This window comes from Gymnoscopelus microlampas (genome assembly GCF_963454915.1).
Source record: "Gymnoscopelus microlampas genome assembly, chromosome: 1".
Taxonomy (NCBI): Eukaryota; Metazoa; Chordata; class Actinopteri; order Myctophiformes; family Myctophidae; genus Gymnoscopelus; species Gymnoscopelus microlampas.
Window position 1 is genome coordinate 20871507 of NC_139962.1, and position 27836 is coordinate 20899342.

Below are 27836 nucleotides of genomic sequence, written 5' to 3' on the forward strand. Positions count from 1 at the left end.
CACACTCCTGTGGAGAAGAGCAGAAAAACAACAACTTCAAAATCAGTGATGGAAAGTACATTTACTTAAGTACTGTACCTTTACCTCAAAATGTATCACACCTCATACTTGAGTATATCCATACTTTATACTTCTACTCCACTATATCTCAGAGGCATCTCAAGTTACTTTGTAGATTTAGATTATTAGTACAAAACATGCATTAAGCCCCGGCCATTTTATACTTTAAAAACTGTAAGTATATTTTGATGCCTATACTTTTGTAGTTTTACTAAAGTAATTTTTTTAAAACAGGGAATCGGAGTACCGGTAGTTCTTCCAACACTGTATAATATTCAAATGTATACGTGTCAATGTCCTAACCACAATGTGAGTGAATAGTAAGCGTTTCTTACATTGAGGAAATGGTTCTCGAATTTCCCCTTGGAGATCAATAAAGTATCTATCTGTCTTGTTTATGTGTGTCTGCATGGCACGGTAGATTGTGTAGTTTCCTTGTTTCTGCCAGTGTGCCGGTGCAGACGCCTACTGTGGTGAAAGCCACATGTGATGTCTCAACACAAAAGGAAGAACATCTTTGCTCAGAAGCACTGATGACACACTTGGTTCTCACACATTTTCATGTCAAGGAGGACCCCCATGAATGATTTGTATTTGGCCGCAGACCCACCATCTGAAAATATGGTGTGGCAGGGACCCCCATTACAGAAGATGTGTGGTAAAAAAAATCTTTATCTTTTCAAAATGTTACAAAATTACCGATCTACAAGCTCGCTATTTTGAATAGCTGAAATAGGGTTAAAGTGATTAAACTGTTTTTGATGCTGAAGTAACCAATTTGCGAAGCCCTGGAACACCCTCAAGGACCCCTGGGGGTCCCCCGGATGACACTTTGAGAATCTCTGCTAATACCTGAGGCCGATTCTACAAATGCCTTCAAAATCAGTAGTTCTTAAGAGTTCTCTACGGGCCTGAAAATTAAGGCCCGGCCCTAACTGGACCCTACGGGGCCGGTCCGAGGCTCGGCCCCGAACAATTACCATACTTTTAGTGACCTAAAACCCCCCAAAAGTGTCATTATGTGCTCAATGTCCTCAAAGTCACGCATCCAACAAGCTTTGAACTGAGCAGATTGGACCTTCTGTTCCAGAGATAATGGCCAAAACATCTTGAAAACGGCCACTTTTGGCCTGAGTTTTGGCCATTGTCACCCGTTTTTTTTAATAACACGGTCTAGGAAGGTTGGACGGCGACAAACTCGAAAATGTCGGGTCGGGTTCGGGCAGAATTTGAGAACTCTAGTAACTCACACTTTCAAGATTTTTCAGATATACAAACTATAGCTGCTATTTTTGAAAAGCCTACGCAACAAAAATCTAAAATGACTGATGCTTTCCCGGTTTTAATGGGTTACACATTGTCTGGCCATCTACTGTACCTAAACATGAATGCACTTACAAGGACCTTTTTTCCAAACAATCCCCCCACTTAAGAGAGCTTTTCCACTCTAGACTTGAGCTGTTGGATCATAATATTCATTCACCATCACATGTCTTTAGACCATAGAATGCAAATTCATGGATTGTGAGAATAGATTTGGGAGCAATAGATGTATTGTGTTGATCCTTAAATAAGACCTGTGTGGGGAGACATTCTAAGACTCTGCAAGGTTTTTAAGTGACATGTTACTATGATTAGAACATGTACAGTTGGTAGTATTTATATCCTTGTGAGTCAGTTAACAGTCAGCTACCTGCAGCAATGTCACTTAATCTGCCTGTAATCTTTGCAAGAATATAAATATAGCATGAGCTACGTCGTTATGACCGAACCACTAAACAGTACTAAATGCTTGTAGTATTCATAAGTGAATGAGTTGAGGGGTGCAACTGTTAATCAAACTAATGAATTTAATGTTGATTAATAAAAAATAAAAATCAATACTTTAATCATCATAATTGATGAAAATTCAATCCCCTTTTTGGACATGTCATAGGTAAAAAAGTAAAAAACAAATAAAAATACAATGAAAATGGCAGATCTACAAGCTCATAACGCACCGTGAGCTTGTAATCTTCTATTTTCACTTTTTTTTGCACATCACTGTTGTGCGACAAAAATATGCAAAAAAAAACAACACTTACAGTAAGTGATTTTATGATTCATTGACGTATAAAATTCCTGAAAATATGTTTGGAGATAACTGATGACTAAGACATCAGATTCAATTTCATGTTGCATTATGTGCTCCAATGGTTCTTTTCATTAAATGCTACTCAGGCCAGTATAACAGACATCCGCTTGTCCTAGTATGAATCATTAATAAATGAGAGTAAACATTCTGCATCAGAATGTTTTTTGGAGAAAACTCATGTTTTGCAGTAAATTAGATTTAAAGGTTAATGTTTGCCCTGTGACTGTACCGCTGCATCACACACACAGAGACAAGGGAAGCTGTCACAATAATGAGGACACACCTCATTTCATTCTCTCTCAATTCTCCACTCGCATGTCATTATTCAAACACATTAAGCAGTGATGTAAAGTAACTAAGTACATTTACTCAAGTACAATTCTGAGGAATTTTTACTTTACTGGAGTGTTTTCATTTTTCAATACTTTTACTTCTACTCCACTACATCTCAGAGGCAAATATTGTACTTTCACTCCACTGCAATTATTTGAAAACTTTAATTACTAGTTACTCTGTAGATTTTGATTATAATTACAAAACATGCATTCAGCCCATTGAAAATAGCCGATCTGCAAGCTCACAAGCTTGTAGATCTGCATTTTTTTTAAAATAATACATTGTAATAGATTTGAAAACTTGTGAAATGGGATATTCTGCATAAGGAGTACTTTCTACTTTAAGTACAATTTGATACCAATAATTGTACTTTTACACAAGACATTTCTGAATTCTGTACTTTTACTTCTAACTGAGTATTTCTACATTGAAGTACTGATACTTTTACTAAAGTAAAAAATGTGAGCACCATTTCCACCACTGACATTAAGTGATAATAATCGTGTTAAAGAAGAGACTGTAACCTAAACCCTGTCTGTCTGTGTGATCAAACCTCATCGGTATTTACAAACAAAAAAAAATCCACGTTACGTAACTTACCTACGGCCCTGGTTCCATTATTTAACGCGTCTATAACGAGGCTTCCATTCAGATCTTTACGGTATTATAGTCCTGAACATAGTTAGCTTTAACACTGTTGTTCTGCTGTGGTTCAGAGACACACAGCAGATCCGGCCCGATGTTATCAATCAAACAGCAGCTTTAGCCGTTAGCATGTTAGCATCAAACTGTCAGCTGGAGACTACGAACCTGACACCAAGGATGAGGCGGTGACGTCACGCACAAAGAGGAAGTGTATAGCCTGCCTGCACTCGTCGTGGATGTGATTATTACAGTGGTGGGAAAAAGTACCCACATTTTTTTTACTTGAGTATAAGTATCAATACCACAATGTGTTACAAGTAAAAGTCGGATATTAAAAATGCACTTGAGTAAAAGTACAAAAGTATTGGTATCAACATGTACTTAAAGGTAGGGTAAGTGAATTTCTTTGGTTAAAATAAGTGTTAAATAGCTCTATATTCTGATTGTACTCATTGCTTTAGAGTGTTTGTTCAGTAAAAGGAGTCTCCTTGTCTCTCCAGCTCTTTATAAAACAGAAAATGCATTTTTGTTTCAGTTTCAGTTTAATTTCCAATTTTATCCAATCAGGATAGAGAACTCAATCAGGATATAGATTAAACAAGTGAAATTGGAAGTGATGACACTACGAAATGAGCATGCAAAATTGGAACTGGAACACTATAAAAATTAAACTTAAAAATGGGTACTTTCTCCTGATTGGCTGAGATTTTGACACCTACCGGAAAATGTATTTTCTGTTTATTAAAGAACTGGAGAGACGGGGAGATTCCTGTAACTGAACAAACACTCTATAGCAATGATTACTATCAGAATATAGTGCTTTAACCTTTTAACAAAATAGTTTTTATTTTAACCCAAAAATATCACTTACCCTACCTTTAAAGTACCAAAAGTATAAAGTAGTCATTATGCAGAATGCCCCGTTACACAAGTTTTCAAATGTATAACATGTATTAAAATCTTTTGAAAATAGCTGATTTACACGCTCACAATGTGAGCTTGTAGATCTGCTATTATCAAATGGCAAAGTGGGTAATGTTTTGTTATAATCAACATCTGCAAAAATAAATAACTACTAACTAACGTTTTCAAATAATTGTAATGGAGTTAAAGTACAATATTTGCCTCTGAGATGTAGTGGAGTAGAAATAAAAGTACTGAAAATTGGAAAAACTAGAGTAAAGTAAAGAATACCTCAAAAGTACCATACTTGAGTAAATATACTTAGTTACTTTTCACCACTGCTTTAATAGATATTTTCATCGACACTCACTTGAAAAACAGGTAACGCAGTTCTAAGTAAATGTGTCATTATTTTCCATTTTGTTCCAAGGTTCAACCACTTCCGCAATTGTTCGTGAGACGTCAATCCCTCATCCTTTAGCATCTTCCAAGTCTGGCAGCTGCTGTAGCATTATGCTAACGAGCTAGCTCCTCTTTTTTCTAAAACTACAATTTGTACGTGTAAAAGAACATGTTGTTGTAATAATAGTGATACTAATACTGTGGGTGTATAACGGTGCAGTGTGTGTGTGTATAATGTAATGTAATAGTGATGAAAAGACACTCACCTCTGGGGGGACGTGATGAAGGGAGAGGCTCTTCTGACCGTAATGAGCAGAACATCAGGAACTGACGCGCGCACCCTGATGACGTATGGCACTCATGGTTGCCATGTCTTCGTATTATAAGCGACTTTGGGCTTGTTTTTAAAGTTGCTTGTTTGATTGCTTTAACAGTTTGCCCCCCCAAAAAAGCCATTTTCATGGCAAGGACTCCCAAACTAATACGTATTTGTCCACAGACCACCCATCTGAAAATATTTTGTGACAGCACAGGGACCCCCGGCCCATACAAGATTTGTGTTAAAAAGTTTCAAAAATATTCCACAGTGACATTTTTCAAAATGTCTTTGTGATTTATTTTTATTTTTTAATTGCAGATCTACAAGCTCGTGATGCAACGCGTTGTGAGCTTGTCGATCCGCTATTTTCGAATATTCGATGTAATTTATGTAAATAGGTTTAAAGTGTTGCTTATTTTTGACTTGTTTTCATAGAACTGGTTGCTTATTTCTCTCGCAGAATCTGGCAACACTGGTGTACGCTCTGACGTCAATTTAGACGGCCGCCACAAGTTCCGTGTGTAGCAGCAGAGACCACGTTGTTTCTCATCACGTTTTACCTTTAAAACATTTCATTCATTTCTCCTTGGATTTGACGAGCAGCTCAGATCAGATCTCCACAATGAGGCCGTTGACGGACGAAGAGACTAAGATCATGTTTGAGAAACTCTCTAAATAGTAAGTGGACGTCTTGTTTCCACATTATTAGGCAGTTCTTACACATTATTAGCCGACATCTATGGCAGTGGTTCTCAAACTTCTTCATGTCAAGGACCCCCAAATTGACACTTATTAGCCCGCGGACCCCCATTTCAAAAGATATGCCAGGGACCCCCATAAGAGGCTCTAGCAGTGATTCTCAACCATTTTAATTTCAAGGACCCCCAGTTTGACATGCATTAGGCTACAGACCCCCATTTAATGGCATTGCTATCAGTTGGACCGCAATTTATATTGTAAAATCTATGTCAATTTAACTCTGAGAGTGTACAAATGGTCCATTTGGTTCCATTTGTACACTCTCAGAGTTACAGACCCATAAGGGTCCATTTGATTTGGTGCCTAATCTATCATTTAGCTGGGGACCCCCTGGAACCCCCTCAAGGACCCCTGGGGGTCCCCGGACCCCACTTTGAGAACCAATGATCTATGAGACGCAGATCTAACATTCCGTTTTGTTTTTATTTATCCCACAACAGCATCGGTGAAAACCTCAAACTGCTGGTGGATCGACCTGATGGCACCTACTGCTTCAGACTGCACAACGACCGTGTTTACTACATGAGGTAATGTGTGTGGTATATGTGTACAGTGTGTTACTATAGGTATGTATGTGTGTGGTATATGTGTACAGTGTGTTACTATAGGTATGTATGTGTGTGGTATATGTGTACAGTGTATTACTATAGGTATGTGTGTGGTATATGTGTACAGTGTAATACTATAGAGGTATGTATGTGTGTGGTATATGTGTACAGTGCACTATTACTGGACTATTACTATACTATATAGCACTTTTACCTTAGCGCTAGGTATACTCTTGGTTGCCTGTTTTAGCAGAAAATGCACTTAAGACTTCTGGTGATTAGTATTTTCATTCCCTACCTATGTTGAATACACTTATTGTAAGTCGCTTTGGATAAAAGCGTCTGCTAAATGACTGTACTATAGGTGTGTGTGTGTGTGTGTGTGTGTGTGTGTGTGTGTGTGTGTGTGTGTGTGTGTGTGTGTGTGTGTGTGTGTGTGTGTGTGTGTGTGTGTGTGTGTGTTATATGTGTACAGTGCAGTGCACTATATTACTATAGGTATGTGTGTGGCATATGCAGGGTTCATCAAACCAAATGGAGTCTACGGGTCCATTTGGTTCAATTTGTACACTCAAATCATGGGGGTCCTTGAAAATAACAAGTTAGAGAACCGCTGTCCTAGTGGACTCCTAATGTGTCATAGTGTCATAGTAAATCAATGTCATACATATTCTGAAGAAAACCTGGAGAATGACATTCAGTAATTGGGTCTTATGATCAAAATAAGAACATTTATAATGCTATGTAAAGACAATCAAAAATTTGCCACGGACAAGGACAAGTCAGTCTGTGTATGGACATATTGATAGATGACCCGTGGGTATATGTGTACTATTACTAGGTATGTCATGTACCTGTATATGTGTACTATGAGGTGTGTAGTATATGTCAGTGGTTCTAATACTTTTCTATTTCATGGACGCCCGGTTTGATATGCATATGTATGAGGACAAGAAGGATCCCCTTTTGATACCATTTTCTATCTCTAGGACGCCAGTCTACACTATTAAAATCCTAACTCCTCTCAGAGTTACTGACTAATTAACAGTTTGCAAAATGGTACTGTGGTATTATTATACAATGGTGCTAAAAGGATGACACAAAGCCCTGAGGGCTTGTTTCCATTGTGGTCCTGTCCTCAAGGACCTCTAGGGGTATGTGTACAATATGAGGAGATCCATAGTTGTTTTGTGTGTGTGTTTCTATCATTGCACGTACACAGCTACAGTGAAAGGATTGATTCCTCCATTGGTTAGCACAGTGGTTCTCAAACTTTTTCATGTCAAGGACCCCCAAAATGATATGTATTTGGCCGCGGAACCCCAGAAGCAAATATTTGAGTTACAAATGTTTGCTTAAAAAATAAATATTCAAAGGTTTGCACAAATTTTCACGATTTAAAAAGAATAGCAAATCTACAAGCTCATAGCGCGGCACTCGGTGCCGCTAGTCTTTGGTATGGCCCGGGCGGGTATCGAACCCCGACCTCCCAGTCTCAGGGCGGACACCCAATAAAATTATTGTGATGCTATATTAACACACCCTCAGCAGTCATTATGTGGTGTCAACACTGTGTCCTCTGAACGTTGCATATGGACAGTGAGAAGATCTTGAAGCTGGCGACCAACGTGGCGCGGGACAAGCTGGTGTCGGTGGGCACCTGCTTTGGAAAGTTCACCAAGACCGTGAAGTTCCGTCTGCACATCACCGCTCTGGACTTCCTCGCCCCCTATGCAAAGGTACTCGAGCATTTTAACCACTTAAACCCCAGCATCCGTATCGTGGGGAAAGCTTTCGCAGGAAGATGGTACATCGACACAAGCTCACAAATCGTCACTTGCGACGCGTTGTGAGCTTGACGATTGGCTATTTTCAGCGGAAGCTTTCCCCACAATAACAGAAAAGACACTAGTATGGAGCGCTGAGGGACTCCGGTCAACCATAGGGTTTGAGTGGTTAAAGTTGGCCCAGTTGTCAAACACCACCACACTCATAGATGATAGATCTGATGTTTTGCGAGGACAATTGCTCTAATGTACCCCCCACCCATACACGCAAAAAAACCACCAGATCAACAAGCCCATAACACAACGCGTTGTGAGCTTGTAGATACGGTAGGCCATTTTCAGCGCTCAACACGGTCGTATGATGAAGTGTAAATTGTTTTTAACTGTAATCCTGTTTGGTTACTTATTATAGTACAAGGTGTGGGTGAAGCCTGGAGCTGAGCAGTCCTACCTGTATGGGAACCACATCCTGAAGTCTGGACTGGGTCGCATCACAGAGAACACAGACAAGTACCAAGGGGTGGTGGTCTACTCCATGTCAGATGTGCCCTTGGTAAGTAAGCTACTGATAGACGATCCGCTGCCGGTCTTATCACACTGAGTGCAGTAGGGTGTAGGGCTGGGCGATACAACTTCAAATCAATAGCAACATTATTTATATAAATCAGATGTTTGCTATTTTTGATGACGCCATTGTATAATATCATAAGAGGTTAATCGGACTAATCGATTATAGAAAATCTATTAGAATTTGTTTTCGATTCATTGATATATTATACACTTAATACTGTGTTTTTTTTAAAACTGCTTTTTGATTAACCTACATGATAAAGATTAAGTTGATTATTGGTTCCAAATGTCGCTTAATTGCCCAGCCCTAGTGTGCTGGGTCTGATACGATGTGCTGTAATTAGGCAAACATGAAATAGTTTTTTGTACGGCATGAGTCTGAAGGAGAAAACTATTTTCAGATTGTATACGTTTGTATGAGAAATCTTTTGAACGTTTACAATCTACACTTTCATTCATAAGCGGTAAAAAACAGAATGATTGTGCCCTACTTGCAGCGGGAGGTTGATTTGTCTATTGGCAACAGGAAATTATGTTATGAGATTATAAGTTATATAAAATTGTACATGCCCATGCTAGTGACTTACCATCCCTGTCAGTAGATGATACTGGCTAGAGAATATTAAATTATATTGGCTGTGTGAAAACATTTACAGTAGGAGTCTGTGCATTGTTGTTCCCATCAGATTTACAGACGTCCAAAAATCTGATGGCCCAATTTTTACACATGCCAAAGTTTTCTTCCTTTTCTCTCTGTGCTCCCCAGGGTTTTGGCGTGGCAGCCAGGTCCACCCAGGAGTGTCGCAGAGTGGACCCCATGGCCATCGTTGTGTTCCATCAGGCCGACGTAGGAGAGTTTATCAGAAATGAAGACGCGCTGACATAGACACATCATATGAACATTTCTGTTCTCATCAATGTAAAAAGTTACATATTCATAAACTGGGAGTTGTCCAGTACAGCCACCGGCTTCGAATGCTATCAATGCATTGAATGGGAGATTATCACGTTTTGTCAGACCATTGAATGGGGCGAGTAGGTGACGAGTAGGCGATACACGGACCTACCCGCGATTTGTCAGACCATTCATTGGGCGTAATCAGGAGCTACTGACCTACTTTGGAGGCGGAGCAGTCCCCACAACAATATTTACGATTCTGTGCCTATCGGTACATAACTCCAACGGCGCTGAGTAAGCTCAGGCGAGCGTCGCACCGCTCAGGACGGCAACTCGGTCGCTTTAGCTCCCTCGGTGGTCCTTCGCGGGGCTCCAGCTCGCCTGAGACTGCGCGCCTCCGTCATGGTCCGAAACCAAAACAACCAAAACTGAACTATTTAAGTCATCTCCGTTGGTAGGTCAGTATGTCTTGATAACACCCAATGAATGGTCTGATAAATCGCGGGTAGGTAAGTAGGTCGCCTACTTCGCCCATTCAATGGTCTGATAAAAGGTGATAATGTCCCATTCAATGCATTGATAGCATCCGAATCAGGTGGTACAGCTGCAGTGAAATGGTGGCTATTAAGCCACTCAAACACTGGAACTGGAAATTATGACTGTCCTAAGAGTACCTGGTCCTTGTCACTAGAGTACATTGTTGGCAAATAGTGAGTTACTCATGTACACAGCAAAATCTTCAGTGTTAAGCTTTCTATTTGTAACTCTGAAAGTGTAGATACTTTGTACAGTCTGTTTAATTTAAGGACCACATCACCCAATTTCAACCCATCTTGTTATAATTGGTCCTCAATAATAATAATGCTGTTGTTTCTATTATTAGCTTCTAATCCCCATCGCCGACGTCATTGGTAGGTACTAGATTTCTGAACTCTCCACAGCCCTGACTCTTATGAGCATTAGTGAGGACCAATTATATATATACATATAAGTTGAAAATGGGTTAAGTGCTCCTTAACAGCAAGTATTTTTTACCATGTTTGCCCACTATGGACATTCAAACGATCTATAAATTGTCTGCTTCACTCACCACTGTGCTACGATCTTACCAGTTAGTTAATTGTCATCATTCTGACTTTTCCTCTATTAAAAGTGAATGTCAAATCTTTGAAATTTGTATTTTTTACACCTGCATTTTAGTAAATGCAATGATGTTGGCCAACCATTTTACTATATGTGATTTTGAATAACATCTTGATGGCTGCCATTTGTATAAAATTCCTTGTGTTCAATAAATACAAATATTTTAACAACTGGATTGCATCATCATGGGCTGAAGCATGGTAATTCATAATTTGATGAGGGGATTGTTAAACAGAAGTTCTGAAAGCACAGATTAAATCGTCTTTTATTCTATAGATATTAATGAAGGATAAGCAAAAAACAGTGTTGTAATATAATTAACTCATTCACTGCCAGAATTATTTCTGGCCGCGTTTGCCCACTGCCAAGATTTTTCATTGAAAAAAAAAAGTACTCAGGAGCCGAGATACAGCATTTTTAAGTTAACAAGGAAGTGGATGGGAGTCTAGATCTTCTTGGTCTTTTCCTTGGTCTTTGGGTGAAATAAAAAAAAAAATGTAAAAAAAAATATATATCTTAAAAAATGTCGTTTTAGTCGTTCTAGGCAGGCATGGCTTAGGGACAGAAGTCGTTTTAGTCGTTCTAGGCAGGGAATGAGTTAGCACTTAAATGCAAAGTTTTATTATTCAACACTCTTAAGAGTTTTGATATGATTTTACATCAATGAAAATTGTCAAATGAAGGATCTATGAAAAAGTCCAAACACCTTCACTGTCTGGAGGAAATGATACTAGACTTGACAGGTGCTTGTTTTTTGCTTTCTGGATTTAGGACCACAGGAATTTCTTTTTTTTTAGCTGCTAAAAAATATACAATGTGAGATGGATAAAACCCTGCTAAAAGGATGTAGTGGACATACCGTCACTTTGTACTGTAACCGCTTTTTTCCATCTACACCAAATCTCTTCGCCAAAAATAGCTGATCTACAAGCTCAATGTGTCCTCGTTGTGAGCTTGTGAATCTGCTATTTGTTGCCGATTGATCACACCAATTTGAGCTTCTTCATGGTCCTCCATCTGTCCTTGAGGTGGACATTTGTTCTATCCTCAAATGTGTAGTATGACAAGATCTTGGCCCAGTTCCCCTCTCCAAATTTGGCGACCGCTTCTTTCAACATGTCCGACTCCTCATCGGTCCACTTCTGCAATGGGAGAAGCAGAAACAGGTAGGGTTGTTAAACTTTCCTTTCATTTCATTGTGTTTTTGGAATTGATCATTGGAACTTATAAATAAAAATAACATTTAGTTTCCCTTTCAGGCTGTGTAAACTAAAATGCAGATATGACAAGTAACTTAACTAGAAACAGTATGCTTGACTAGCGATAATGACAAAATCAAATATCCATAATGTTTGACCAAATATCTTGATATTGAGTTGATATCAGAATATTGAAATGAATGTGGGATATCTATTGGTGCTTAAAAGTATTACACAATGAGATTTCTGATACATTTTCATCAGTAATACCTATACATGTTAATTAAGTGGGTAAAGGCAAATAGAACAGCTAGGAGGACAGTCACGTAAGTTCAGATAATCAATTTACTGTAATCCAGCCTTTAACCCTGGGGTTCCCAATTGTAGGCATGTTATAGGAGTAAATAAAAAAACATCTACAAGCTCACAGTGTGTGTCTGTGTGTTGTAAGCTTGGGTTTAAGTGATTAAAACCAGGAAAAAACATTTAACACCGATGAAATCTAGTCTATCACAGTATAATATCAATATAATGGCCAGCCCTACTTTACACTGCTGTGACAAAAGTAACTACGCTTCAAGTATGATCATCACAGGTGTAGCAAATACAAGACAATGCAAGGCTCAGCATTGAAAAGATCATGTGACACACTCACAAAAAGCTTTCTGTTCAGTAAAACTCATAACTCACTCTTATTTAAGTTACATTATAAATAGGATCATCATCAACCAAATGAAAACGGGGCCAGTCCACTCACCCTCTTGCCCTGACCAATTGTACTGCAAATGCTGACGGCATCACTTGGCTTTTTGTCTGGATTACAGAAAACAAGAGTTATACTTTGTCATGCAAATGAAAAACATGGCACATCTACAAGCTCAGAACACGCTGCAAAGCGTTGTGAGCTTGTAGATCAGCTTTGAATAACAAATTATTGTAGGGGGAAAAAAAGTGTGTGTGCCCCGCACCAACATACGTTGTGATGAGTGTAACTGTGCAATAGAACTGGCTACAACAGGTACTTTAACTATTGCATAAACTTGCATCGTTCCCGACTAGACCAGTGCCTGTTTATAAATCACCCACCCATTGATTATAATATCTAACGTTATTAGCACTCTGGTAACGCATACTGCATTGGGTACTCCAACAACCGGTACAGCGAGTACTCTGAGGGTGCTTACCCAACTTATAACATGCTTACCCAACTTATATCATCCCCAAATTGCATGGTCCCCAAGTAGGCCACTGCCCTTCGGTCATTGTCTAATTTAAGTAAAAGTCGAGTTAAGTAAAGGATCATTACTTTTCTTTTCATCAAAGGCAAATAAGTCCTCTTCATCACTCCACACTTCCTTGGTCTCCTGTGCGTTATTGTACAGCCGTTTCCTGTGGAGAAAATAAATAATAATAAGATTCATAAGTGAGAACCAATTAGCTGCGGTATGTTACCGTTTAAGCAACAAAAGAACAACTCTGGCAAATTAAGTTTGCATTTACTCTTTCAAAGGCCACACTATTAATACTGTCTGAGCTGTCACTACTTGCAGTTTACAGTACATCAAAGCAGAGTGCACCCCATATTAGAATGAAACACTTGTAGTGCTAAATTCAAATTGATGATTGATGATATGAAAACTAGTTCACACTAGTCATTACAGTGGGATTAGTTACAGTTATGGGGAGATAAGAGGAAAAAGGCTTTGATTTGACATACTATGACAGCAGGTGTATGTATATGCATGGGTGATTCAAGACGTAGGGGCCTTGACCATTACTGCCCCCTACCATTTTGAATACTTGGTGTTCGTCGGAGGGGTGGAGTTCGTCGGAGGGGTGGCGCTCTTGTGAGGGGTGGCGCTCTTATGAGGGGTGGCGCTCTTGTGAGGGGTGGAGTTCTTCTGAGGGGTGGAGTTCTTCTGAGGGGTGGCGCTCTTGTGAGGAGTGGCGCTCTTGTGAGGAGTGGCGCTCTTGTGAGGAGTGGCGCTCTTTTGAGGGGTGTGGTAAACGGGATCGGAGGAGCTGCCCACTATTGAGTCGATGTCATCACTGTCTAGCTGGAGCCTACAGAAGGAACTAGTTGAGTTGTGTGCTCAGTCACAGCACTGGTGCAATCATGATAATTATGGCTGGGCGAGAATTAACCACTTATATACTTAGTTGACCGGAGTCCCTCAGAGCTCTATTCCAGTGTATTTTCTGTTTTCACACTACATTAAATATCTTCAAAATCTACGAGCTTGTAGATAGGCTATGTTAACTATTTTTGTATGCCATCATTGTATAATACAAGTATAATACTTAAGTGGTTAATCAGACTAATCGATTTAGTCATTCATTAAAAAGGATCTATAAAAACAAAAATTGCGTCGATATCATTGAAATTGTCAGTTATTCTAAATATCGTCTTCGATTTTTCGGTTAATTGCCCAGCCCTAGTACAGGTTAATTTCTTCATTCTTATAAATGATGTAAACATGAATCACAGACATTCAATCTCCAACATATGAATGCAGATGTTCGGTCTTACTCATTGTCTGGACTACAAGCCGCTCGTTTTCGGTGTCTCCGTTTAGGCAGTTCATTGGCAGGAGCCAATGAACAGGAGCTGAGGGGGTTCTCAATGTCCTCTGCTGATGAATCGGATGTCCTAGGAGAGTTCAAATTCATGTAAAACTTCCGTAGGAATAACAATTACTGGACAAAGGACAGCATAGTAGGGCTTTCACCAACTAGTCGACTAGTCGACTAGTCGACTAGTATAACCACTAGTCGACCTTGTTAGTTGATAGTTGATAGTTGAAAAAAAAAAAAAAAAAAAAACCTTTTTTTTTTTTTTTTTTTTTTTAATTTAATTTTTAATGCTATAGTAATGACCCATCTTACTATTATTATTATCCTCCTGACTTTATTTTTTATCAAAAGGGGGTCAAAAGCATGCCCAATAAAAGCCTTTTATTGGGCAATGGGGATCCTTGGAGACGCTGCTGTGGTGCTGTGCTGCTGTGCCAGAAGCGCTTCCCTTAAAACGCCATAAAAATAAGGGCAGGAAGATAATAATAATAGTAATATAGTAGTAGGATGGTATTAAAACAGTGCCACCCAAAAAAAAAAAAAAAAAAAAAAAAGTTTTTTTTTTTTTTTTTTTTTTTTTTTTTAATTTTTTTTTTTAAATTTAAATTTCGACTAGTCGACTAGTCGACTACCACTGGGTCAAATTAGTCGACCTGTAAAAATCTCTAGTCGTGAAAGCCCTACAGCATAGTGGTGTGCAGAATTGAAATGCCAAACTTTGACAACAAAATACATATTATCTTGTGTCGTCTAGGACAGGGGTTCCCAAACCTTTCCCTGGACCTAAACGTACAAAAATACATTATGAATTGACAATTTAAGACAATAGTGGAAATCCTTTGAAATAATAAAGAAATGGGATATTTACTCGTGACCCATGAAAATGACGCAAAAATGTGTCCGTGGGTCCCAGTCCCGACCCATTGTTTGGGAAACACTGTTCTAGGAAACTCAATGCAATATAGTTTATTCAATCATTGCAGACAGAATAGCATACATTATACACTGACCTTGACCACAAAATTGCACAATTATAAGTCAAATATTGAGGTACACGTCCAAAATGTCAGCCATGATAACATATAGTACAGAACCAGACGTGATGTTCAGTCATGAAATGTAATTGCTCCTTGTTACATCAACTTAGCAAAGAATTTCATAGGAGAAAAAAGAACATTTGTTCAAACCAGTAAATCAGGCACTCACGGCACTACTGTACAATGGTGGACTGGTTATTTTGTTGTTTCTTTACAAGGGGGTTAAAAATCCATATTTAGCTCATTAACAAATAGATAAAGATTGATATATGTTTAAACTTACTCATTAACAGTACTGCTGGCTGGTCGTTTTCGAAGGGGTGATTCCCTGGCTGGGACAGATCTACCTGCTGACGACTGGGCTAACTCTGCCAAGTTCCTATGAGAGTTCAGCATTAGACAAGAGATTACTATTTCCATAACAGACCAAACAGTTATGAGTTATGACACCGCTACAATCATACAACATTAGCTTGGCAAATGTTTTTTTTTTATATATTTTTTTATCCCACGATTTTTGTAACCCTTTTTCACCCGGTGCCAATTATGTAAGTGATCCTGGGCGTTACACTCCCCTCACCAGCCTAGGGAGGCCAGGGCCGAGATCATGCCTCCTTCAATGCATGAGAGCCAACTGACCTTCTTGTCACCTGACAGGGGGGAGTTTCCCCGGTAGGACGTAGCGAGTGGAGGAACACGTTAGTCCAACTAGTTCCTTTCCCCTCCATCAAGCGCCCCGGCTGTCATGGGGGAGGCGGTATAGCGACCAGGATTACTACATGTTTTTGTGAGGGTATTAACTACGCTGGGAGACATGGGGAGAACATGCAAACTCCACACAGAGTAGGCCCTTTCGCCAACCCCACCTAGGGTATGGGCGGATTGGGCGCTGATGACGCGGAGGAGAAGACACGCCCTCAGCACCCCCCGGCAGCAATCGAACCCAGGACCTTCTAGCTGTGAGGCGGCAGCGCTACCGACCGCGCCACCGTGCCCCTAGCTTGGCAAATGTGACAGTATTATGACCATTGACTATAAAACCCTACAGGAAAATGTAGGACCCATCAAGACCTTCTGATTTTATGGAGCTGCCATAGCCAGTGGTGGACAAACTACAAAGTACTCAACTCCGGTACTTGAGTCAAAGTATAGATACTACTGGTCAAATATTACTTCACTACAAGTGAAAGTTGCTCTGTTAAATTTGTACTTGAGTTGAAGTACTGGAGGACTTGCTTTCAACAAACAAATTATGTACTGAATGTAATTCAAAATCTTCAAAAAAAATTCAGAAATGTATCAAAGCAGTGGAAAAAGCAGATCTACAAGATCAGCTATTTTCACTATATTTGAAATAGGGTTTAAGTGGTTAATTCATAATATATATTTTATAATTTTGTATTTGAGTCAAAAGTACAATATTTGTCTTTTGAAATGTACTGGAGTGAAAGTCATACTGCAAGTATTCAGAAATACAAATGTAAACAAAGTAACGTTTACTTAAGTACAGTACTCAAGTAAATGTACTTTTGTTTCTGTCCACCACTGGCCATGGCTGAATGGGTAGAGGCGCCCCGGTTCACCCAGACAGTACTTCTCCCACCACTGGTGCCAAGGAAGAAAGACTCCAAGTTAGTGCTCACCTTGACTCCCTGTCTCTGAAGGCTAAAGGCTGAGCCACACATCTGTAATTATGGATTCAGATATAAACTGTAATAGTAATGATTCAGATGTAAATTGTAATAGTCATGATTCAGATATAAATTGTAATAGTCATGGATTCAGATATATACGGTAATAGCCAGTCATATTGAGTAAATAACAAAGTCAGACTAAAATGATAGAGGATGCAGTACATGTCCAATCAAAACTCATGCATGCTTTTATCTCCAGCAGGTTAGACTACTACACTAGTGGTTCTCAAACTTTTTCATGTCAAGGACCCCCAAATTAATATGCATTTGGCCATGGACCCCCTATCTGAAAATACTTTGTGCCAGGGACCTCCATATACGATGTGTGTTGAATGTCTAAATATTTCACATTTGTTTGTGAAAATAGATCTATAAGCTCACAACACGCCGTGAGCTTGTAGACCAGGTCTCTCTAATTCATCACAGTCTCAGATCTCTGCACTGGCTCCCACTGCATCCTAGCATTGATTTTAAAATATTGGTGGATTACTTTAACATGATAAAACCCCCAAGGCGTCTCAGGTGACAGACGCAACAAAACCTGGTGAGACAGCGGTTAGTTAATATGTCACACATGATAGCTGGGAAAAAGGAAGACTTGCGTCAACATTGACTCACAATTATGTTCTCCACCTTCTTTTACTAAGAAAAGGTTCAGCTTACTATCAATTTATTTATTTATGAACCCACGTGATCAGGATGACCAATGCCAGTCTAGTCAGCTACCCAAACCAGGTGAATTTTTAACTTACTGGCTTGCATTGCTGGCCTGTGCGGATGTGGTCCTTCCACCGTGTGTAACCGGGCTCTTTAGATTATTCTGTGCCATTGACTGAGCTGGCTCCTCCGTTGTGACCTGGGTTTCCTCCTCCTGAGAGTCCATCATCTCCTGGCTGTCAGCTTCCACTTCCACCCTTGTCTCCTCCTGGTTGTCAGGCATGGTTATTATAGTTAACTAAAAGTCATGAAATGGCTAAAACTGGAATTGAAAAAAAGCTATTTGTTACACCTATACGTTGTTTTAATCAGGGACGGCATCTGTGTCACATTAGTTGTTGCTATGCAACATAAATCCTTTTAAGTTTTTCAGAAAACGTAAGTTTTTAGGCGTTTTTAGAATTGGCCTGGTCTAAATGGGTTAAAGATATATTACTATACATATACTAAGCTGAAATAGATTAAACATTAAGTCAAAACAAAAATACAAATGAATAAAATATTCAACACTGTAATAACCTTGTTTTCAGGTTCCACTTCCGCCCTCGTCTCTGGCCCCTCCGTCTCCACTTCCTCTGTCGACTCATTGCTGTCTGGTAGCGTTACCAGGCGAGACACTGTGAACAGCGCCTCGACTGGGACGTCTGCCTCCCCAGGGGGCTCCGCTGCTACGACTGTGGTTGTGGGCTCTGGTGTAGGGCTGTCATCATCATGAAATTGTACTTGACGATTAATTGCCACAAATAATTACGATTAACGATTTAACTCACTGAGTGCCATTAACGTGTTTCACGTGTTTTTAGCGCTATGGCTCAACGTGCCATTAACGTGTTTGACGTGTTTTTGAAAAATTAGCATAAAGATGAAAAAAAAAAAACTTTTTTTTTTTTTTTTGAAAAACATGTTCAGAACCCAAGATATCATCATCTGAAGGTGTGCAGCTCCATCCACTCCTTGTTTAACTTAGAAATGAAAAAGGCAGTATCTCGCTTCCTAAGCACTTTTTGTTTTCTGTGAAAAAAACTCTGGCACTTTTCAGAATCAATTCTGAAATAATTCTGGCAATCCTGGCACTCAATGAGTTAATTGTTATTGAACATTGGAACATAGTGTAATGTGTATTCATATAATGAATAAAAATTACATAACTTGCACAGGCCAGATGTGACAAATAACTTAAATGTACAAAGAAATGACAAAAGAATTAGTAGAAATAGGCGATCTACAAGCTCACAACAGTTGTGAGCTGGAAAGTGTTTGAAAATGTTCCTTTTTCCAACGTGGAAAAGATTATGACGATTCTGCAAAAATAACTGATTATCTCAAATAATTGGCATTAGGCGTTTATGCCTACTCATGTGTCGCTGAAGTCTTGTCGATGACGGGAGCCTCGACTCCGGCAGAGGAGGACTCCACCTCATCCAGCTGGTCAAAGGAGACCTCGGAGCCCTCGGTCAAAGTGACGTAGGCTGCCTCCAGTCTGCTCCTCGGGATCTGCACGTCATCACTGGTGGGTGAAAGAGAGACAGGGAAATCCTATGAGTTTTTTGTTGTTGTTGAAGGTGTTAACCATACAAAAAGTGTACGGGTTAAAACAACTGAGGATCAAACAATAAATTCCAAGACTTATTTCCATTGTGGTCCTTACATAAAAACATGACAAATACAACCAAGTAAGTTAAATGAACTATTTAACTTCTTTTTTTTTACTAACACATCACATATCAGAAAACTAAAACATAAAAACAAAACAACCCTTACTAATATTTAAAAACTCTCTACATAAGACTGGAACCTTTTCCATCAGCCATGATTTTGTTAACCGTTTGAAAGTTTGAAGTCAGTTTGGCTGCAGTGGCCAGGCTGTTCCACTGGGTGGCACCAATGTAAGTAAAAGTTCCCTCACCTACCAGGGTCCTGAATTTATACAGGCACACATTTGCAATGCTTATGTTGAAACAGAGTTGTTCAGAAGGGGGTTTGTTATCGTTATCCTTAACGTATTCATTCAAATGTTAAAAACTAATAGTTACTGCTAGCTAGAGCTAGGTGATCAATATCAAACTTTTGTCTCAATTGCAATTAATGAGCGATTATAATATTACCTTTTAGTTTTTTTTATAGCAGATATACAAGCTCACAAAAATGCAACAAGTTGTGAACTTGTAGAGGAGCTATTTTCACTATTTGTGCTCCACCATTATACAACAAAGTATAATATAGGTTAAGTGGTTGATCAGACTAATCAATTGTCAATTAAGTTGATTCTTTGATATAAGAAATGTCAAAAAATATATATATATAAAAAACTGCTTCTTGATTATTTGATTAACCCTCCATGAGCAAGGTTTTGCCCGGCAGCAACAATATGTTCCCCAATCTCCACTACCTTTTACTAAGCAAAACGTTCAGCTTACGATCAAGCTGGAATGAAACTGTTGTGATTATGTGAACGATATTGGTGGTGCACGCCCAAATGTACTTTTAACTTACTGGCTTGCATTGCTGGCCTGTGGTCTTTGGTGCCCACGTGTGGTTATGTGTGCATTCTGTGCAACCGGGCTCCATTTCATGGACGCTGGCAATGACTGAGCTGGCTCCTCTGCAGTGATGTGGGTTTCATCCTCCTGCGAGTCCATCATCTCCTGGCTGTCAGCTTCCACTTCCACCCGCGTCTCATGCCTAGGGCTGTCACCATCGTGAAATATTAGTTGACGATTAAACGTCAAGTAAATAATTGTGATTAACGATTAATGGTGTAGTTGGCTTTGAACATGTGAATAAAAAAATACATTTGCTTGCTACAAGCTCACAACGCGGCATTGTGAGCTTGTAGATTGGCTATTTTCCAAAAATCTTGGAAGATTTTGAAAAATATCTTGAAGAATGTTTTTAAAAAAAAAACATTTTAACACAAATCTTGTTAAGGTGTCCCTGGCACAAATCTTTTCAGATGGGGGTCTGCAACCAAATATATTTGGGGGTCCTTGACAAAAATGTACCAGTGGTTTACACCTGTCAACCAGGCTGTTGAATAAACGCTGTGAGCTTGTAGATCTGTTATTTTCACTATTATTGTGTGACACTCTTGTATGATTAAGTAGGGCATTCATTTACAAAAAAACAAAACATAAAATAGCAACACTATGCCTATGAGTACACACTACTGCTGCAGCACTACCACTTACAGTATGTATGCACATGACTTTTTTTTTTTTTTTTTATGATTTTTGTAACCCCTATTTTTTCACCCAGTGCCAATGCCTAAGCGTGTAATCCTGGGCACTACCTTCCCTCTGCCAACCTAGGGAGGCCAGGGCCGAGCTCATGCCTCCTTCAATGCATGAGAGCCAACTGACCTTCTTGTCACCTGACAGGGGAGTTTCCCTGGTTGGACGTAGCGCGTGGAAGGAACACGTTATTCCAACCAGTTCCCTTCCCCTCCATCAGGCGCCCCGGCTGGCCAGGGGGAGGCAGTATAGTGACCAGGATTACTGCATGTTTTTTGTGAGGGTACCTACCCTAGGAGACACGGGGAGAACATGCAAATTCCACACAGAAAGGCCCTTTCGCCAACCCCACCTAGGGTGTGGGCACTGATGACGCGGAGGAGAGAACACGCCCCCAGCGCCCACAGCGTCCCCTGCGGGAATCGAACCCAGGACCTATGACTTACATGTTTGATATCTGCTGCTGTCTCTTACCAGCACAAGAGACTGTCATTCTCTGCCATTTATATATGCTGCAAATGTTTCTCTACTTGCACAAGAAGCATTTCTGCCTCATTTTTTTCCTAATTGGAATTTGTTTACCTTGTTTGTTTCTCTATGGCAGACTCACAAGCAACTTGTTTGTGTTCATAAATGCGTTGCAACTTGTTGCTTGAGATTCGACAAGTTGAATCTCTTGCGACTCAGTCAGCCGGCATCAGCCGACCTGCAACAGGTCATTCAGACTGCTGCAACTTTTCTCTGCAATGTTCTAAATTGGTTTCCCCTCAAAGCGAATCTTTGGTCTGAACTAGGCTTTGGAGAGTAACATTTTATTTGGTTACATTTGTAGAGCCAGGGTAAGATTTGTGCTGTGCCATGATGAGCGTACCATGGAACAGACTGCAGTGGAGACTGTGCAGGCGAGTCTTGCTCAGCGGCTTGAACCTCGACAGGGTTGAAGTCTTCATCCAGATGTCGCCGATTGATCAACTTTTTTGCAGCCTGGGAATCAGAAGCAAGGACAGAAATAGTACAGTCAGGAAGTGTTCAATGTTGCAGGCTTAAGTAAAGTACACACTTATAGACAGAGTCCAAGGAAAACAAGTCAAAGTCTTCATGCACTGTGCAAGACATAATATAGACCAGGAGTGTCAAACTCATTTCAGTAAAAGCGGTCAAATGAGACTTCAAGCAGCCCCGATTACTTTTTGTTAAAGCAGTGGTTGTCAAAGTGGGGTCCAAGGACCCTCAGGGTTCCATGAGGGGGTTCCAAACGTACCTATACAGGTCTGTAACCGAGTCATGGGCCGTCCTTGAAATGAAAAAGTTTGAGAAACACTGTGTTCAAACCATGGTTGGAGGTCTGTGCGTGCATGCTCCCAAAACCTTTACAGTTTAGAGTCCGCTTGAGTCCAGACAGTCTTTATGAACGCTATTTTCTTGCAATTGCAGACGTTAAGAAGAGTTGTGATGAGATAAAAGAAACAAGGCTATTTTGTCTCAAATCGTTTTGGGAACCCCACCTTTTCCATTAATTAACCTTTTAGGAATATTAGCACACACATGGAACAAATTGTAAATGTAGGCTATACAGCTTCATGTCATCTTTTATTGGCCAGGCCTGCTTCCAAAGGATGAATTGTGTTCTGAGCTTCATGCAACAGCACTTGTCAACCAGGATATACATTTCTCAATAGAAGAGAAGGGAGAACAACTACAGCAACCACAGTTGTGTTAGTTACATTGTATTGACATACTCTCATACAGATATCAAAACACCACCTTATAAAACCTTGTGATACACAACACATACCGCTTGTAGAAAGGGGACAGAGGGGGGGTAGAGGCTCTCACAGAACTGTAGCATCTCATCTCTGAACTGCTGGTAAGTCATCTGCTCCAGGACTTTATGGGTTTTCTTCTTATCTTTGGTCAGAGCGGTCAAGATGGCTTTCTGTACACAATACACATACAACACATCCTTCTGGCTTCAAAATAAATAAAATATGCCCGAAATAAAGCTTAATTGAGACTTGTTTAACAAGGATGGTCCTTTTATTGCAGATTAATCTGATTTCAGATCAACACTGAGTGCATCTCAATCCATGCCAGTCCATCTACATGTGACATACGTTATAAGTATGCATTTTAGCCACTTTCACCCTGGCATCCCTATTCATTATAGAAGAATATTTTCACCCCATTTAACAGGTAAGATTGATAGAAACGCAGTTGGCAGGACACGGGGGGGTAGGAAAGCACAATGCTCTGCACTGTCCTTCTCGGTCTTTACCTATTTGAGTGCATTAGCCAGTGTCTCTCCAGACACTGGCTATCAGCATGTCTTTTCCCTGCCTATGAGCACTCATCCCGGGCATGGGAAGTACCATGGCTTGCCTGGAGCTCGCCTCGCTCCGACCAAAAAGTAAAAAATATCAAACAAGTCAGTGCTGAATGAAGTTTCTGTTACTGCATCCATTGCCCATTTCTCAAGTCAATTGTTTTCAGAAACCTATTTTACTGTACCGTTTACACTTACTGACCTCTAATGACCAGCATAATAAATGTTAAATGTTAGTACTGTGTAGAAGATTGATTGACAGGTTGATATCATAATATTATTAGTTGAAATTGGTTGGTACCTACTTATGTAAGCAAGTAGGTGGCTTGGCAGGAATAAAGATTGGACTTTCGACATAAAAATACCTTTAAATGTTTATTTATTTATTTTCTGCATATATTGTTAACTATGTCCCTAAGATGACAGCAGATGTGGTCTAAAAGGGTGAAAAAAATACATATTTTCCTTTCAGCTCATGTTTAAAAGGATGGCATTACAAGGACAAATGAGGGATATAATGTTAGATATCTCAGTACATTGTGTTGTACATTTTGTTGTGCATGGCATGTTGTTTAAAATAGCAACAAGAAACAAACAGTGGTGAATGTAAAATGACTGGATTATTTAAACCCATGGTTACTTACCTTGCCAACCATTTGTCTGGGAAAGTGTTTTTGCAGCGCAGCCTTTGCCTCGTCAAACCTCCTGTTCTTAATGAAAACCACCACCATCTGAGAAACACACAGCAACACAACTCTCAACAGCAAAATAAAGAATGTCCCCCCGGGACCACTCGGGTGGTGCAGTGGTAAAGTATCTGCCCACCACCGCAAAGGCTGTGGGTTCAAAACCACCACGGTGCATCTGGCTTTGTCGAACGTCTATACGAACACAGTTGGCCCACAGGTTGGGAATCGCTGGACAACAAGGTTAAGTATGGAATTCTAACGTACCATTTCTCGGAGCGATGTGTGCACTGGCTCCAAGTCCTGCTGCTCAATGTTGCATTCTGTGCCCATGATTTTCAGCAACTCCAGCGCCGACTCCAGAGGAACGATGGTGTTGTCTGTTTCAAACGACACTGCGGGTGGGAAGACCAATGATGGTAACACTTCTATGGTTTACGGTTTTCACGGCGTGGCGCTGAAAGGGGCCTTGTTGTATAGAAGATGTCTGTCTCTGTATCTCTTGGCTCTTTTCCAATACAATAACAAAGCGAAGCGTGCTGTGCAGTGTAAAGTATTTCACAGGTTCTGGTTGTTTCCATAGTACGCTACGGCTCCGTTTCACATAAGGTTCTCTGAACCTGATCTGGGCACTACTACTAACCGAGGTCTATGTTCAACATTTTTCTAAAAGAAAAGGTGAGAATAGCTATTTTAACTTTTTTTTTTATGACATACCTCCCACTTCAGGGGCAGTGGTGGAAAAAGTACTCAAATTCTTTACTTAAGTAAAAGTACCAATACTGCAATATAGACGAATCCACAGACGCGCTGCCTGTAGGCGGCCATTGCTGCGGTGTCGCGGTGTAGGAGCGTTGACACCGCAGCTATGGCTGCCTACAGGCAGCGCGTCTGTGGATTTGTCTATAGAAATACTCTGTTACAAGTAAAAGTCCAGAATTTAAAATGTGCTTGAGTAAAAGTACAAAAGTGTTGACATCAAAATGTACTTGAAGTACCAAAAGTAAAAGTACTAAAATGTTTGAAAATAGCAGATCTACAAGCTCACAATGCGTTGTGATGTGAGTTTGTAGATTTGTTTTTATTTTCAAATAGCCTCGGTATAAAATGGGGCTGGAGTGGTTAATGTAGGTTTCATGGTATCATAATTTATATCTGAAAAGTAACTAGTAACTAAAGTTTTCAAGTAATTGCAGTGGAGTAAAAGTACACCCCTACGGTGAACCACACAACGATCCCCCCACCCCAAAAGTACACACATTGTTTGCAACTTGACACGGTCATGGTCATGGTCAACACAAAGGAATGATTCAACACCTCCAGGTTTGTCTCCGTCATTTATCCGGGACAGAAACTGCAGTACTCGTATTTTTGTGGTCATCACGTCGGGAACTTCCACAGGCATAGACAGTACACCTGTAAAAGGAATGGACAATAACCTCAACACAACGAGAAGGCCTTGAATGTTGCCCTCACCCAACATCAAAACCTTGAAGAAGACCTAAGTGCAATAGTTTCCAAACTGGGGGTTGGGACCCCCAGGGGGGCCTCCGATTGATTTTGGGGGGTCCCCAGATGATTTGCTTAATGTGCAACATTGTTTTCTCACTCAACAGTAAACAAACCAACATACAGTATAAGTGTATACAGGGTATCTGCACATTTCTTAAGTTAAATTTAAGGACTTAAAGGAATTCAAGGATATTTTTAATACCTCAAAAAAATAAACTAAGTAATCAACAAACAAACTACTAAGAAAGAGGCAAAAGAATATATATGTACTGTAATAGCCAATCTACAAGCTCACAACACCTCACATTATGAGTCCTTTTCCGCCATTTTCATCTATCTGTGGAACCGAGTCAAACCAAATATAATGCCTCAACTCCTACAATTCTAAGTGCTTGTTAGGGTGGGGTGGGGTCGGGGTGGGGGTGGGGGGGGGAATTGGGGTCCTTTGTACTCAATTCATCGAAACATTAATGACAAATATACACAAACATCATATAAACAGCTTGAAAACAAGTAAACAGTTCGGTGGGGGGGGGGGGGGGTCTAGGCGTTTGACTTTTACAAGGTAGAGCTTCAAAATTGTAAGAGCTCTTTTAGAGCGGTTTTGAAGGAGAGTAGGGATTTACACTCCTTTAACGACTGTTGGTAGGGCGTTGGCAAAGCAGGAGAACGATTTTAACCCCTTGTTAGTTAGAGCCAAATCTGTGTGGGACGTGATTAGTGGAGCTCCCTTTGGTGTTATGACTTTTTGGTATTATCCTTTTTTAGCCTAAATGTCGTCTAGTCTAGTTCTATACTGTGCCTTGTGCTGTTCTTTCCTGACTAATAAAGCATCCAATCAATCAATCAATCAATCAATCAAACTGACGCGGTATCCACAAGTTTCCTAGGGCATTGTGGGCATGACTTCCTTCCTCTCAATTGATCCAATCAAATCCAATGACATCCAACGATATCGACAGGAAGTGATGCCCACAACCCCTAGGAAACTTGTGGATAGGCTGCAGCTAGCAGCTGCTAAGGACGAAATCAAACCAACAACCAGTGGTGGAAAGTAACTATGTACATTTACTTAAGTACAATTTTGAGGTATTTGTACTTTACTTGAGTATTTCCAATTTCCAATACTTTTACTTCTACTCCACTACATCTCAGAGGCAAATATTGTACTTTTACTCCACTACAATTATTTGAAAACTTTAGTTACTAGTTACTTTTCAGATATAAATGATTACATTATAAAACAGACATTAACCACTTCAGCCCTATTTTATACATAGGCTATTTGAAAATAGCCGATCTATAAGCTCACGACGCCTTGTGAGCTTCAATACTTTTGTACTTTTACTCAAGTACAATTTTAATTCTGGATTTTTACTTGTAACAGAGTATTTCTATATTGCAGTATTGAGTAAGAGATTTTAGTACTTTTTTCCACCACTGCCAACAACAAGCACAACCTTCGCTAAACTCACCTTCCAGTAAATCTCTGACGGTGCAGAACGTCTCGTATTCGTTGTCCTTGAACGCCTGTATGGCCAGACTAAAGTAATGGTCCACCAGCCAGCGGTTGATGATCTGACATTCTTCATTGTTAGTACTAGTTACTACAGTTTGGTTTGCCGCGGCCGCCATGTTGTTTACTAACAGAGAGGGAAGTGACGTCACTGTATGACAGCGTGCAGTGTTGCCAGGTTTTGTGAGAGAAATAAGCAGGTTTAGAAGGGGGAAAAAAAGGAAGGAAAAACTATCGTCTTCCGGTGGTGGGTCCCGGTTGGCGTCGCATTGTTTTGTTCCCCACATAATGCGAATCTATTAGTTTAGTCTCGCTAGTCACGCTACCAGTTAGAATAAAAGATGAACATAGCAAACGATTATTGTGCCAAGAGAAACGAAACGATTTGACCAAACGTAACCCATTTTAAATTAGGGGAATCATTTTGGAGGAGCATGGCACTGGAGGTTCCGGTCGTGGGTTCGCACCACGAGTAACTACCAATATTTACAAGCAACTTTACAGAAAAGCAAGCCCAAAATCGCTTATAATAAGCAGACATGGCAACACCAAGGAGGTCGTGAAGTCTGACATAATCATATGGACACAGCATGTTCCGGTTGCAGACTCCAAAATAAAAGTTTGCGCTAAACTGATGTAGTTCTTTCTTTAAAACCCCATATGGGTAACCGGAGTCCCTCAGGGCTCAATTCTAGTGTATTTTCAGTTTTCTATTATTGTGGGGAAAGCTTTTGCTGAAAATAACCGATCGACAAGCTCACAATGTGACGCGTTGTGTTGCTTAAAACGCATCCGTATTGTAAGCTTGTAGATCTGTTATTTTCAAAAGATTTTGGAACATCTT

General features: G+C 40.0%; 2 protein-coding genes across 2 annotated transcripts; one reads left to right on the forward strand and one right to left on the reverse strand.

Annotated features, from left to right (window-relative positions):
* Nucleotides 1-5310: 5310 nt before the first annotated feature.
* nip7 (NIP7 nucleolar pre-rRNA processing protein) lies at nt 5311-10656 on the forward strand. The gene is made up of 5 exons (XM_084058222.1): nt 5311-5477; nt 5999-6085; nt 7707-7845; nt 8306-8446; nt 9230-10656. Exons 1-5 carry the CDS (start codon nt 5422-5424, stop codon nt 9347-9349), a joined length of 543 nt encoding a protein of 180 aa, XP_083914348.1. The 5' UTR covers nt 5311-5421; the 3' UTR covers nt 9350-10656.
* Nucleotides 10657-10751: 95 nt separating this feature from the next.
* terfa (telomeric repeat binding factor a) lies at nt 10752-27111 on the reverse strand (the record flags this gene model as incomplete). Its single annotated transcript, XM_084054197.1, has 17 exons — nt 10752-11646; nt 12461-12516; nt 13010-13092; nt 13492-13767; nt 14234-14353; nt 15598-15693; nt 16958-16999; nt 17761-17933; nt 18245-18425; nt 19080-19232; nt 20219-20413; nt 21827-21939; nt 22751-22891; nt 23923-24009; nt 24232-24359; nt 25282-25380; nt 26952-27111. 17 exons carry the CDS (start codon nt 27109-27111, stop codon nt 11488-11490), a joined length of 2262 nt encoding a protein of 753 aa, XP_083910323.1. The 3' UTR covers nt 10752-11487.
* Between the last annotated feature and the right edge of the window lie 725 nt (nt 27112-27836).

What these genes read in the sequence shown, in the direction of transcription:
- nip7 (XM_084058222.1), top strand. Translation starts at nt 5,422, where the DNA reads ATGAGGCCGTTGACGGACGAAGAGACTAAGATCATGTTTGAGAAACTC. An exon ending in TTTGAGAAACTCTCTAAATA is followed by an intron (nt 5,478 to 5,998) that starts GTAAGTGGACGT and finishes ATCCCACAACAG; the next exon opens with CATCGGTGAAAACCTCAAAC. An exon ending in GACCGTGTTTACTACATGAG is followed by an intron (nt 6,086 to 7,706) that starts GTAATGTGTGTG and finishes GCATATGGACAG; the next exon opens with TGAGAAGATCTTGAAGCTGG.